Source organism: Rhinoderma darwinii, chromosome 6 (assembly GCF_050947455.1).
Source record: "Rhinoderma darwinii isolate aRhiDar2 chromosome 6, aRhiDar2.hap1, whole genome shotgun sequence".
In the NCBI taxonomy this organism is placed as follows: Eukaryota; Metazoa; Chordata; class Amphibia; order Anura; family Rhinodermatidae; genus Rhinoderma; species Rhinoderma darwinii.
In genome coordinates this window covers 32705539-32719912 of record NC_134692.1, presented here as the reverse complement: position 1 = coordinate 32719912, position 14374 = coordinate 32705539, and the positions used below count along the sequence as shown (strand labels likewise).

The window sequence follows — 14374 nt, the reverse complement described above, 5'->3', positions numbered from 1 at the left end:
CTTCTTGGGATGTTTTTGGAGGCGTTTTTCATTGACGCCATTGAGAAACAGCTCAAAAAACGCGAGTTGTTCAAATAAAAATTGCTCCGTATTTTAAGACGTTTCTGGTCACTGCGTCTGAACATACCCTAAGGGTATGTTCACATGGCAGTCTCTGTTACGGCTGAAATTACGGAGCTGTTTTCAGGAGAAAACAGCTATGGCATTTCAGACGTAATGGCAAGTGCAGGCGCTTTTCGCTGCGTCCATTACGGACATAATTGGAGCTGTTTTTCCATGGTGTCAATGGAAAATGGCTCCAATTACGTCTCAAGAAGTGACGGGCACTTCTTTGACGCGGGCGTCTTTGTTACGCGCCGTCTTTTGACAGCGGCGCGTAAAAAAAATGACCGTCGGCACAGAACATCGTAAAACCCATTCAAATGAATGGGCAGATGTTTGCCGACACTTTGGAGCCGTATTTTCGGACATAATTCGAGGCTAAAACGCCCGAATTACGAGCGTAAATAAGGTGTGTGAACCCAGCCTTAGAGTAGCGCTTCTTCTGACTGACAAGTAAGGTATACATATATATAGGGGGTAACATACATTTAGTAGATTAGCGAGAAATAGGGTACACATGAAAGGAAGTATGATCAAACTGTGTATCAAACTGATGTATACAGAAAGTGGTAAAAGACAATAATAACAGGACAATAAAATGTTATAAAAATGGTGTGTAGGAAAGGCAGATCCAGCACTCAAATGATAAAAAATTCAATTTTTATTAGGTCATATTAAAAAAAGGGATAAAACAACAATCCCGGGACCACGCCTACGCGTTTCAGACCGCTAGGGTCCTTAATCATAGCTTTGATTAAGGACCCTAGCGGTCTGAAACGCGTAAGCGTGGTCCCGGGATTGTTGTTTTAATAAAAATTGAATTTTTTATCATTTGAGTGCTGGATCTGCCTTTCCTACACACCATTTTTGTTACTACAGCCTGCTGTCGACACAGGATTAAGCTCAGGAGGATCTACGAGCACCTACAGCTTCTTGGATTTTTATGCCTACATTGGTATCAATCAAGCTTTACAAAAACGCATTGGAAAAACGTAACTCGGTCATGAGGTGAGCAAAACTTTAGGTAAAACCTTTTTCACTTTTCACTTTGTTGGTCAATAAAATGTTATGCATACAATATAAATTCTAGAACCAAAGCATACCATCAATTAAGAATCTTCGAATTGTTAGGCCTCATTCATACCAAGTCTATTTATGTGCATTTTAATTTTTATTATATGTAATGAATGGTATGTTTTTGTTTTTGTTTAGTTTTTGTTTGTTTTTTAAAAAACAACACATTAATTTGGGCTTACAAATATATAAACTCCTAGAACAGTGTGATAACGGGCTAAGTTGTGTCCGCAAGGAACTCCTTCCCTTTCTTTCCATATATATATAACAATTTTATTGACATGAAAGTTAGACAATTAAAAATTGGTATCAAAACAGAGAAGACTCTATAGATGTTTGCATGTACATGACAGGATAACAGAACCTCTGCTATAGACAAAGTATACTGTAGTCTCCATATTAAGGATGTAAAGAATAGGTGGTATAACCTTACACCCCCTGAGGAAGCACTGATCGCGAAACGCGCGTTGGGGTCTTGCACATGACATGAAGGCTTTTAGGACCATTGAGATGGGTAAGGTGCTGTTTCATTCCTGATACTATTGGCTTCTCCTATCTTTATATGGACTGTTTTGTCCAAATTACATGCACTTGAACTTTTGGATAGGGTATTGCCACTCTCAGGCTACTGCACCACTTCCTCTTTAAACCCCTAATATGACACTACAGTATAGTTTGTCTAAAGCAGAGGTTCTGTTATCCTGTCATGTACATTCGAACATTTATAGAGTCTTCTCTGTTTTGATACCAATTTTTAATTGTTTGTCTAACTTTCATGTCAATAAAAATTTTATTTTTATATATATATATATATATATATATATATATATATATATATATACACAGAAATATACCAAGTCCAGCAGCACCGGCAGCGTGTGGGTGCAGGCTCTGAGGGACAGACCAAGTCCCAGATACACAGAAGCCTGCTTGAGAAAGGCTCCAGTGAACGGAGCTGAAACGTTGCACGGGCAATAAAAGTACCCACTTTTTTCACCATTACGATTGGAGTTGCTGCTCATTTTTTGACATATATATATATATAGCTTTGTACTCCATTTCTTCGGTATGGCCATTAATTTGGGCTCGCTGTGTTTTATTCACTGACTCCAGAATCCACATTTATAACTTTTCAGATTAATTTCAGTTATGGCGGCAGCGATTATCATCAATGATTACTACAAGCCATTTACAGGTAGTAATTATCCCTCAATGTGATCGGGATTAATCTGGAAACCGTAGAGTACATACTAACCCATACCAGTCGTGGGTTTTTATTATTTCAAATTGTCTACAGTATTACAATGACTCTTTTGTTTATGGGACCCTCCTTTAGTTTAAAGTTTATATTTTTCTAAAATAATTAGGATTTACTTTATAATCCGGTTTGTAGGAATCTTGGGGTAAGGCCACACGGAGCAGCCCTGACACTGTCGTGACGTGGCCAACAACCGCAACAGCACCATGTTCGGCGCGGCTGTCAAATACCCTGTTAATGGCTGAGCATTCATGCGGGTAAAATGTTCCTTTATCTGCAAAATCGTGCTGCCATTAATTAATACACCCTTTTTGGCCGCACGATCTTGCAGGTAAGAGCCATTTTACCTGCAATAATGCATGGCCATTAACAGAGTATTTGACAGTCGTGCCGAACATGGTGCCGGTGCGGTTTTGGGCCGTGTCAGGGCCGTTCCGTGTGGCTTTACCCTTATAGAAATGTGCCTTGCTCATAAATAGCACAGCTGTGATAAATGCCTGCACTCTCCTATATAAACAGTGACAGGAGGGTGGATGGTGCACAGAGTACTCAAGGATTGTGACAGGCTATGTCTGTAAAGTGATTTAGAGTAGCCACAGCCCAGCCAGGAGATGGGATGAGTCAGGCTGTGCAGCATGGTGAGGGGATGTGCCCTGTCACTGATGGCTACATTACAGAATGCTTCATGCCTGAGGGCTGTTGCTGAGTACTAGCGACTAAATCGGGATCTGAGGAATTAAACACCACTATCTACATATATAGATATGAGAAGATATCACTTTATTCTACATAGTTTACTTATTGTGAATTTCGTCTATAGTTCACTTATAGATAGAATGAATGTAGTCAACTTTGTGGGATATGGCTCTGTTTACATCTGCGTTGGAGGCTCCGTTAGGTGTCCCAGTTGCAGATTCTATTGTTTTTGCTGGACAAAATCGCACAGCAACAAACACCATGACGGAAACCCAACAAAAACCCATTAAAATCAATGGGTTCCATACGGCACCTCCATTATTTTTTAATTCTTCTGCTCCTACAACTGAGCAGAACAACAGAAAACCTAAATGCAGATGTGAACGAAGCCTAAGGCCATGTTCAGACGTGGAGGAATATTTCCGCTGCAAATGTTGGTGCAGATTTGGGGCAATTACGCAACGAATCTGCACCAACATTTGCATATTTGACAGGTAATTCAGACGTTGCAGAAATCACAGCGGACTTGCCACAGATTTCAGGTTTTGCATTGCAAAGGATTAAATCTGCATTGAAAATGTGGTGCTTCTCCGCAATGTAATGAGCATGCTGAGGAGGGAAAAATGTGCACCGCAGGCTAATTTCCGCACTGTTATTTTCTGAACTAAGTTTCCTAAAAATGTATAGAAGGAAATGTTAAAAAAACGGCTGCTGCAGAATTCAATTCAACAGCAATTCCGCCACATCTGAATGTGCCCTTATTCTGTGTTCACACATAACCGTTGCATTCAGCCAGTTGTTTTTAGCCTGAACTGGACACAACTGATGACCTTTTGTGCACTAGTCCGGCGTTTGTAGCCGGACAGAAAAACGCTGCATGTCCTTCTGTTCGTCGAAGTTAGATATTCGGTGTTAAAATGAAGGCAACTGATGCCAGGAATGATCCCATATTAATGCATGGGATCAGTTCTCGTATCAGTCTCCCTCCGGCGTTTCTGTACTACGCTAGAGGGAAGCTACGCCAGATTGCCGGATATATGGTAAGGGGGCCTAAGATTGTGGGTTTCTTGTGGGGTCTTTGAATTCTGTACTTATCAGTTGATGTAGAACCACAGGTCTCTATATGGTATTCTGCGACTTATAGTCCCACAACTGGTTTCCTTTCTCGGGGGAAATCTGATATTTAGAGAGGCAACCATTAATATTCATTATTTTATTATTTATTTTGTTGTTTTCAGCTTTACACTATTCGATAGATAGATAGATAGATAAGATTTCACCTGCTTTTAAAATAGTTTAATAGGGTGATAAATAACTGAAATGTAAACTGAAGTGTTGTCTGGCTAGTAGCTTTTATCTATAGTTAACACTTAGATAATTTTTGTATCCTAACCTCAAACAGAAGTGATGAAATAACCTCACAATTGAATCTAAATTTGAAAAACATCAAAATATTTCAAATGACAATAGTAAACACATTGTACGGTGCAATAATATTACAAAGTATAAGTATAAACTGAACAGTAGGTATACAGAGAACATGCCTATAGATCGGTCAGTCACATTAGGAGCCCTTCTCCTTGCACTGCCTGTGCCTTGTTTCCATGTGTGGGCAGGCTGGCTTTCCTTCTGCTTCCTGCCTGTTCTCTTACCCCCTGTCCCCGGGGGCTGCAGCTCTGAGCATCCCTCACGCTCCTCCATCCTCCCCCACCCTCTTCCTCTTGCTTCTCCTCCTCCAGGGCTCATCATCCTCTGTGTTACTTGTGGTTTTTCTGCTATAATTAAGTTTTTTTTATCCTCTGCAGCTTGTATGTCACTTCGGTGCAGTGATAGCAGCAGCCGCCGGCTCCACAACCATGTAGCCTAAAAATACAAACCCCCAAATCCAATGCAGCAAGACGCCCGTCAAAGTTTAGACATCCAGATTCTGTGCAAAGGCTATCAGTACATTATGCCGCTGTGTTGCCGTAAAGCGTTAAACATGAAATATGCCGTATCTCTGAATGCAGAATATTTACCAGAACCTGTGCATTAACCCTTTTGCTGCCATAGGACACTAGTATACCCCTGTACTGGATCAAAGAAAGATATTCTGCAGCCTTGTAGCAGCAAGAAAGATGATAAACTTTAATTCTAGATTATATACTGTGCAACCAAAACCTGAACATTAACCCCTCTGCCATCACCGGGCACCGCATTAACCCTTGTTCTACCCTATCTATTGCATAAACCGCTTGCTTTGGCCCCTTATACAGCAGCAGATCAGTGAGTTATTTGAGAGAAGGATATTCTGTTCCCTTGAGCCTCAGCAATCATATGGCATTAGCCACTTCCGGAATCCTGTAGCCAACTTGAAAATTCCCAGACCCCCTTTTTTTCTATTCCCCCTAATTTTTGCTCTGATCTGTAATTTCATCCACATTTGCACTAGTTGGAGCATTCTAGCTCTGCGATCTGAAAGCCTGCAATTACTATATAATTCTTTGCAATTTCACATGTCCTAATATGGACTGTAATTTTTGCGCAAGACAATTTCCTGCTATTTCAAGCATCAACATTGTCAAAGTTGTATGTACATAATAAATGGGGAATATCAACGCATAGTTTTAGCATAACATCTTGACTCCTCGATAATTATATCCGTTTGGAGCCTACGCAGAATTAGTTTGAATTGCATGGTTACAGCCTCTGCTTTAAAATTTTAAAAAATTACTCATAATTTTCCCAAAGATTACTAAGATCTCAAGTGCACAATGTCATCAGCGTAATGAAGAGTAAACATTTATGCTAATAATCTGCAATTTTTTTCATCAGCTATAAAGACACAGGGTATATAGCAGAAATATTCAGTTCTATCCAGGGAGCAGGAGCAGAGGGATCTGACTTATCCACTGACAATCACTGCAGGGTGAGAGCACTAAACACAGCTAATTTCTTATTGCTAGAAATGAGACCTGCTCAGGGTAATATATAAGGTAAGGGGGGCAGCCAGGTTCTCATTTCTTGCTGGAGGCTTGGGGATAAGTTTCTGGGTGTAGGAGGGTGTGTGTGTGTGGATGTGGGGGCTGATCATTGCATTATCCTTCCATCACTGTAGACTTAATACTTCTGTCAGGTTAATCAGACAACAACCTACATCTTGAATGCTTGGGATGTTGCAAAATAGTTTTGGGTATTATTGTCTGAGGTCTGGAGATTGTAAGTGTGCGCTTTAATGGGTTGGACGGTGACCTGTACTCAAGCTTCAAGATGCACACACAAATATATACATGTATACCATGCATAAACTTGCAGATATATATTGTATACTGTTCTTTCAGATATGTTGCATAACTTATTTTGTAGATTTACCCTATTTATGATGCATTTTGTAGGTTTTCTGTGTGTGACAGAGATAGATAGATAGATAATAAAATATACAAATGCAATAGATAGATATGAAATAGATTCATAGATAAATATGAAATAGATTGATAGATAATTCTCAGATTCATGTGTGTCTTGTGTCTATATAGGGAACCTTACATATTATTGTAACATACCGTGTTTTATATTTGATAAAGATGTCTTTCTTGGGTTTTGTTTTTTTGGGGGGTTTACTCTGGAGGGGAGAACATTAGACTAGATGGACAGCTCGTGTTGTGTGTTTGGTCATTCGGCCAAGTCCTGTGTATAATATGAAGCTTGTGCATTTGCTAATCCTGCGCGTCTCCCCATTGACTGTGCTGCTCCATACACCTGCAAGCAATTTGCTGAACTCCAATATAAGAGAATTGCAGAGATGGAAGCTCTCACCTAGTTTTTTTTTTTTTTTTTCCTTCTTTCTCAATACAGAGCAAATTTGGCTTTCAATACGTTATCTCTTTTGTTAATGCAAAAAGATTCCCTGGGCGAAAAAATTGCTCATAATTACCAGAGAGATGGGGAACTGCATTAGAATAAATAAACCTAAAATTACTGTAATTATGTTTTGTTTGATGGGCTCGGCTTGTAATCAAGAAGAGAATGCGGCAAATGACGCTGACCCTCTTGGGCTGCAGCTGTATGCTCACTTTGAGGTCCCTTTTCTGCAGAAAAGACTCATTTTTGTCATCATTAAGCTGTGTGCAACCTATTTTACAAGGGCTTTAAAATGAGCTTCACATTTATGAATAAGAGGGTAAAAAAAAACAACACACAGAATTACAATTTACCATTAAAGCTTCATATAGAAGCAAATAGTGCACATTGTGTATATCCTATATAGAAACAGCCATTAGAATGAGTCTTCAGCCCTGTGGGGCCATTAGGTGAGATGGTCATAATTAAAAGTTCTATTATGGAAATCTTAATGCAATATTAATTAATAAAATGATTATGGATGCAGTACTGAGCTGCATAGAGGCAATGAGCAGTATGGCTGCTATGTGATTACTATATATATTATATATATATATATATATATATATATATATACACGTGTGTGTGTGTGTGTGTGTGTGTGTGTGTGTGTGTGTGTGTGTGTGTATGTATATGTATATGTATGTATATATATATATATATATTACATACTATATACGAAGATATCCATCCGTATTTTAAGGGGACTAAGAGAAATAGAATTGAAATTAAACCTAAAATGTAGATATTTTTTTTTAAAAACCAAAACATCAATTTCAGTTATTATTGGTCTAAACACCATATATGAGGATGTGACTCCATTCATCCGCTTAGTCCCAGACTTGATTTTCTCTTCTGCCCTTGTGAAATGGCTGGACGCTACATTTGCTTATCTGGCTTTATAAACTCTTTGGAAATCTGCAGGGTGTATTGACAGAACTATTACAAAGTGGAATTTGTGAAAGAGGATAAAAATGTATAGATGTCCGGGATTCACAAAGGAATATACAGGAAAAACAATAGGTCACTCAGGCTTTGTATCTGGGCTACATTGACTTGCTTACGGTTAGTGGCAGACCCAGAACTGCTCAGGTTTATTCTATATGAAGGGAGGTAGATCAAATTATCAGTGATGATGTCTTTTCCTACTCTGACATTTTATACTTTTATTTCTGTTATGGCCACGTAAGTGGAGGGTAGCTAAGGAAATATAATAAATACATACATAAAAAAAACACATACACGTAAAAAAAAAAAATGTTCATTTCCAGCTGTCCTTATAAATAGAACTCTAAATATAGAGAAACCTAGTGGATGTAGTTATAAAAAAATATATATATTATTATTGATAATGTTAATGATGACAATAATAATATATTAGGTTGCAGTCAATGTTTTCCTTTAGGGCATCTTCTAAACTATAGCAGTAGACGCATCAGTAATATATTTAATTTGGATATTTAACCCCTAAAATCACATAGCATTTATTATGAAAGTATGTTACAACTTATGAGAAAAAAAAAATACTAATAGACTAATGCTCTAGTGGGGTTATTTTATATTTTATTCAGGGAGAACTATCTATCTCTCTAATGTCTATCTTTTTATTTAATATATGCCTATCTCATATCTATCTTTTAACCCGTCCGTTATTTTAATTACTTTTGTACAACGATTAAAAAGTAATCACACTGATATCCAAATTTTTCATTGAGGTGTAATTATTTATTTTTTTATCAATTATTAATCCCCCATAATTATTCCAGCACAGTGTACCGGTATTTTACTGCGCTTCACATTTAGTGCGTGGTCTTGCAATGTTTTTTTTTATATTAGAATCCCTAGCATTTAAGAAGAAAAAAAAGTACATGTATGCAAATGTTAATAACAAAATCTAGTTGGAGAGAGAGAAAGATAAACAGATAAATAAAAGATAGATAGATAGATAGATATGAGTAAATGTATGTAAATTGTAATCTCAAAATATATCTATACCGATAGAGAGCGAGAGATAGAGATAAACCGATAAATAAAAGATAGATTTTGACCTACTGAATAAAGAGTTGCACTAATGAAACCAATGGAAATTCAGCTCACATCTGTGCACAAACGCAACTAAACTTAATCTACAAGAACTAAAGCTACACATTTTATACGAAATAAACACAGATAAACCCATCTCTTTTTCAAAACCATTTTACTGTCTTAAAGAAACTTTATAACTTATTTACAAAGAATTGTTTCTTTTTTTTCTTAAGATACAAAGAAATAAGTTAACATTTTCAATATAAAACTAAACTTTAGACATATAAGAACACTAAACACAACTGATCTCAGTAATCACAGATTTCAAAATTTCACAAAGATGTCAAGAAAGATCTTCATTTCACAAAGCATCAATGGTTACAGGCAACAAAAAAATAAAAATAAAAACAGAGGGCAGAAAAATCTGTGCAAACAACTTTACAGAACACTAATAACATTATGTACAAGGGAAGTGGGAGGGGGAGGTTTGACGGTCCACATTGCACATAGTAACCCCCTGGATTCCTGCAACATACTGCGCTGCAATATGTGGTTTCCTCTAGGATAGCCAGCATGTGATGGGTTAATATCTGCAGTTTGTGGGAGAATTAGAAACAACAAAATGAAACATTTTAATAACTGGCATTCAAGTGATCTGGTCAGAGAAAGAACGTTGTCCTGTCTTGTGTCTATGGTTCTGATGGGCAGAACTTGCTGGGCCTAGACTATGGAGAACACAATGTCACATATAGTATTGTATACACACTAGGGATTGTAGAAAATTTAAAACACACAAAGGGAGCCAACCTCTTAATTGAACTGATCATACATAGATGGACATGAAACAGAACTTCATGTAACACTGGTGTCTTCTCCGCTACTTCCACATTAGTAGCAATTTTAAAAGTTATTTACTTTAAATAAATACAATTTTTTTATTTTTTTTGTATTTTTTTTACTAATCCATCAGAAACTTAGGCTGTGGAGACAAGATCCTACAGGGGTATGTGCTGGCTGTTGAAGGACAGAGATTGGGTAGATGAGCACAGATTAGCCAAAACAAAGACAGACAAGGGGGTCCTTGTTACTATTCCCCCATTACAAGCATCTCTGCTTCCAAATGTCCTCAGAGTATATCATGTGTTCCTCACTCCCTGCAGCCAGGCTGCCCAGTGCCTGTGGTAGGATGAGTAGAGGCAGCTCTGCCAGGTGTCAACAGTTGGGTACCAGCCCCCATCACATTGGTGCTTATCTGTGCTCTACACATGGAGTCGTCATCATCATCAGGCTTGTCAAGGCACAGAGCTTCTCCTCTATGTGTATTATAGTATAATTTCATGTATGCAGTTTTATTATGGGGTCCACCAAGGGAGGTTTGGCTGTGGTCATTATCACATGAGCTGAGGTTGCTGCATGGCTTCTTGGTGGGCTGATGGGTACCAGGAGGTGTAGCTGGGTATGTAAGCAGCTGGGGTCCCAGAGGTGCTCTTTCCAGAAGATGTAGGGGTGTTCCATACTGGGGGGACTGGAGGAGACCCGGCAGATAGTGACCGACCATTAGCTAATGCGCTGCTCTCAAGTGCAGAACCTCCCTGTTTCATCAGCTTCTTGAATTTGGATCTCTTGTTCTGAAACCAGATTTTTACCTAAAAGTAGAAAATAATATTAGTTATATCACTGGCCTATATATAACCTACAACATATAGTAGTCTATGTCTCCAGCTATATAATTTCCTAGTACAAACACAAAATAAATAAATAAAAATAAATAATTTTAGATATATAATGTCAATGAATATGTCTATCACATTGGCCGATACTATTCAAATAATTGTATCCAGATGTTATGGCATGCTAGAACTGATTTTATGACAATTTTTCAATATTGCATTTTAATATTTCCCACAAGCGACATCCCATAACAAACACAAACAGATTATTATGAATATATGACATTTAATGTCTCCATTATTGCAATACATATTTGATTTAACCCTAGGAACCCCGCCTATAAATGTAGTCATAATAATAGAAACGTCGCTTTTTGGAATAATGACGCATCGCAGATGTGTGCAGAACATGGAACTAAATTGCGAGTGTTTTTATATTCTGGAGAGAGTACAGGAAAAAAATGGTGAAATATTCAGGATGCTGTTGATACATTGTATCTAGTGATTTTTATTTCATTTGGCAAGCACGTGTAACATACAATTAACAAAATCCTTTTAGTGTCTCCTGTCAAGACAAATTGTTCATATAATTGATTGTCATAAAATACCATCACTTGTACTTAGAAAACTCCACCTTACTTGTACTTAACCATTTATAAACCTCAACTTAGAAATCAACGTTTGATATTAAATTGATTAACATTCATGCTAATTAGGATAAGAGAACCAAATATCGGTTATCTATAATATTTTAGTAGAAAATTATATATCTGTATATGTAAAGGGATGTTTATAGTATATTATATATTATTTACACACATTTATATTAAATTCTATAACTGTGAGGGTAGGAATATTCATCATTAAACAGTAAATAATTTCTTATTGTACATTTCTAGGCCAAATATTTAAAATCAAATCAATTGATGGGGGATATGAACAGGGTGCTGGGAAGTACTCAAAGGTGCTAAAATTATGATATAGGTGACAAGCCTGTAGAAGATGTGCCAAGGTGTGACCAGAGGGTGCCAATCTTTATGCTCCTGAGAGAGGATTTTTTGGGCTATGTGCCACCTCGGTGCCTGAACAGGATACAGTACCTGTGTCTGGGTGAGTCCCAGGGAAGCTGCCAGCTCTGCTCTCTCGGGTAGTGCCAGGTACTGTGTCTGCTGGAACCGCCTATTCAATGCCTGCAGCTGTAGACTGGAATAGATAGTCCTTGGTTTGCGAATCTTTTTCCCTTTGCCATTGAAGCGAACCTCGCCACCTTCCACCACCGTGCTCTTCTCTGTATCTGCCCCTACACATGCAACCAACACAAGCAAATCAGGTAAAATGCACAGTGACAAGCAGACAAAAAGCAACAGATCACAATAATAAGCTCCAGCAGCCAGTGCAAGTTGTGTTATTTCCAGCATGCTGCAGTTTAGGTTTAATTACCCTTAATTGCATACATTGTTTATAGCGCCACGCAATAAATAATTAGGCAGGGTAATGTGAGCACATCTGGGCTGATGCTGCAATGCACAGAGCCGCTGCAGGGAAGGAGGACTGGGGGTCTCCTGGCAGCAGCACTCATACAATGAGGAAGAGAAGAAGAGATACATTGTTACATTGTTGCTATTATAGTACTGTACCTGTCTCCTCTAAGCGGGTCTGGCTGAGGCTGGAGCTGTTGGGGTAGGGCTGCACGGTACTGATGTAGGGGTTAGAGGAATGGCTGCTCACCGAATTCACATAGGGGTAACCCAGTGGTCTGGAGAAGGACGAGGCTCCGCTGTACGAGCTGTCATGCTGGGAGTGCAGGCAGTGCATGGAGTAGTGTCCATGGGACATAGGGGAAGGTGGCATCTGCTGGTTCGGTGGCCCAAACTCCATGAACACCGCCTTCCCTGACACCGGGCTGTTAAGACTTTCTGGCATAGTAGTCATGGTCATTGCTTCTCTCTTCCTTTTCCTTCCTTTATTTTTTTGGGGAGATTATTTTTCTTTTTATTTTTTTTTGTGGATCCCCCCCTTTAAATTTTCCAAAGGGGGTCCTCCTGCTACAGGAAGGGATCCTAATTTAAAGCAGATCGGATTTTTTCACTTTCCATTCATAAGAAAATGGAGTTTTGTCTCTTTGGGGGAAAAAAGAAAAAAAAAGTCCTAAGCGCGAGGCTGTGAAGAGCTACACAAACTCGCCCAAGAGCTTTGACTCAGCCCGCTTTGCATATTCAGGAGGCGGCGCTGCCCATTGGACGGCTGGCTGAATCGGCGCGCTCTGATTGGATAAGGCGCGTCCCGGGCTGTGCAGGACTAGGGGAGTGAGCGTGGAAGGAGCGTAGAGGAGACTTCCCAGTGGCCTGTGCTGTGGAATAGAACAACATACATCCTACTTTATCCAGTGCACACTAGTGAGATCAGCACACAGTTCAGGTACACACGGCCACGGATGGTTCTAATCAGCCCTGATAGTTTATATTCCCTTCTCCAAAATTTTACAATTGCCCAGGTTTGCTGTTCAGTAGACCCAATGAGAAACTCCCACACGCGGCACTTTTCCACTCCATTTGTGATTTGAGACCGCAATAATAATTCTGTACAGCACAGTGAGAAAATCTGTCACATCCTGTAAACATGACACACACTGCAGCACTGACTGGGCCCTGACGTGTGTGTGTGTGTGTGTGTGTGTGTGTGTGTGTGTGTGTGTGTGTGTCCACATTTACAGAAGAGCAGGGCAGTGAGAGTACATAGGTGGCACTATTATAAACGTACATCATATCTATTATTAATTATTATTATGCACTCATGAACATAAGATGTTATGTAAAAGCATATGCGCACATCCTATAGGAGTATTATTAGCACATTCACATTGTAATGATCATTTCTTAATATTGTTTTTATGGATAGTGGTTCTTAAATACAATTATTATTTTAGTAGTAGTTTTAGTAGTATAGATTGGTTGTGGTTCTTCTATAATAATAATAATAATAATAATTAAAAAAAATAATAAGTAGTATACAGAGACTGGCTGTGGTTCTTATATAATTAGTAGTATAGATAAAATGGTTGTGGTTATCTACAATTAATAATAATAAATAATATTGTAGTAGTAATATTGATGGACTGTCTAGTTATTTTCATGTATTAGTAGTAGTATAGATAGATTGGATGTGGTTCTTATATATTATTATTAATAGTATTGATAGACTTTTTACTGTATAATTATTATAATTGACTGATTATTGTTAATGCAGAATTATTAGTTGTGATTCTTTCGATTGAACATGTGAGTGTATATACACACACACACACACACACACACACACACACACACACACACACACACATTTACTGTTTTCTCAGGAATATTTTTTAGAACTGAGCTATGACATGATTTTGTGTTTGCAATAATAGTAATATAATTGATTTGATTTATAGCCAATACGTTTTCGGCAGAAAATATAGTATAATAAAATCCCCATGGATTTATCATTAAGCCATATATGTGGGTGATTCCTCCAGGTATCCGGGACACCTCTCTGTATGGAAATATTGCTTCCTATGCTTGGTGTAGGAAGCCCAGGGAGAATCCGTGACTTTGCAGGGTAATTAGTGAGTGCTGCTAATGATTCTTCATAAGGCAGTGCTACATATGACTGTACAATGTGCAGCTGTAGA

The 14374-nt window shown here is 38.4% G+C and overlaps 1 protein-coding gene and 1 long non-coding RNA gene across 3 annotated transcripts in view; one reads left to right on the top strand and one right to left on the bottom strand.

Moving 5' to 3' along the window:
• Positions 1-5986: 5986 nt before the first annotated feature.
• The window catches only part of LOC142655381 (uncharacterized), a 58950-nt gene continuing 50562 nt past the window's right edge, over positions 5987-14374 (top strand). For both annotated transcript variants that reach the window (XR_012849483.1, XR_012849482.1), the window contains exon 1: positions 5987-6038. This is a non-coding gene — a long non-coding RNA (uncharacterized LOC142655381). The remainder of the gene's footprint in view (positions 6039-14374) is intronic.
• On the bottom strand, positions 9301-12903 carry DLX1 (distal-less homeobox 1). The gene is made up of 3 exons (XM_075831128.1): positions 12342-12903; positions 11805-12004; positions 9301-10680 (listed from the first exon to the last, which is right to left on the bottom strand). Exons 1-3 carry the CDS (start codon positions 12640-12642, stop codon positions 10426-10428), a joined length of 756 nt encoding a protein of 251 aa, XP_075687243.1. The 5' UTR covers positions 12643-12903; the 3' UTR covers positions 9301-10425.

Excerpts from the sequence above, each read along its gene's own strand:
- DLX1 (XM_075831128.1), bottom strand. The coding sequence starts at position 12,642 with ATGACCATGACTACTATGCCAGAAAGTCTTAACAGCCCGGTGTCAGGG. Across the intron at positions 12,005-12,341 it reads GACCCGCTTAGAGGAGACAG|GGGCAGATACAGAGAAGAGC; the intron begins GTACAGTACTAT and ends TTGCATGTGTAG. Across the intron at positions 10,681-11,804 it reads TGGGACTCACCCAGACACAG|GTAAAAATCTGGTTTCAGAA; the intron begins GTACTGTATCCT and ends TTCTACTTTTAG.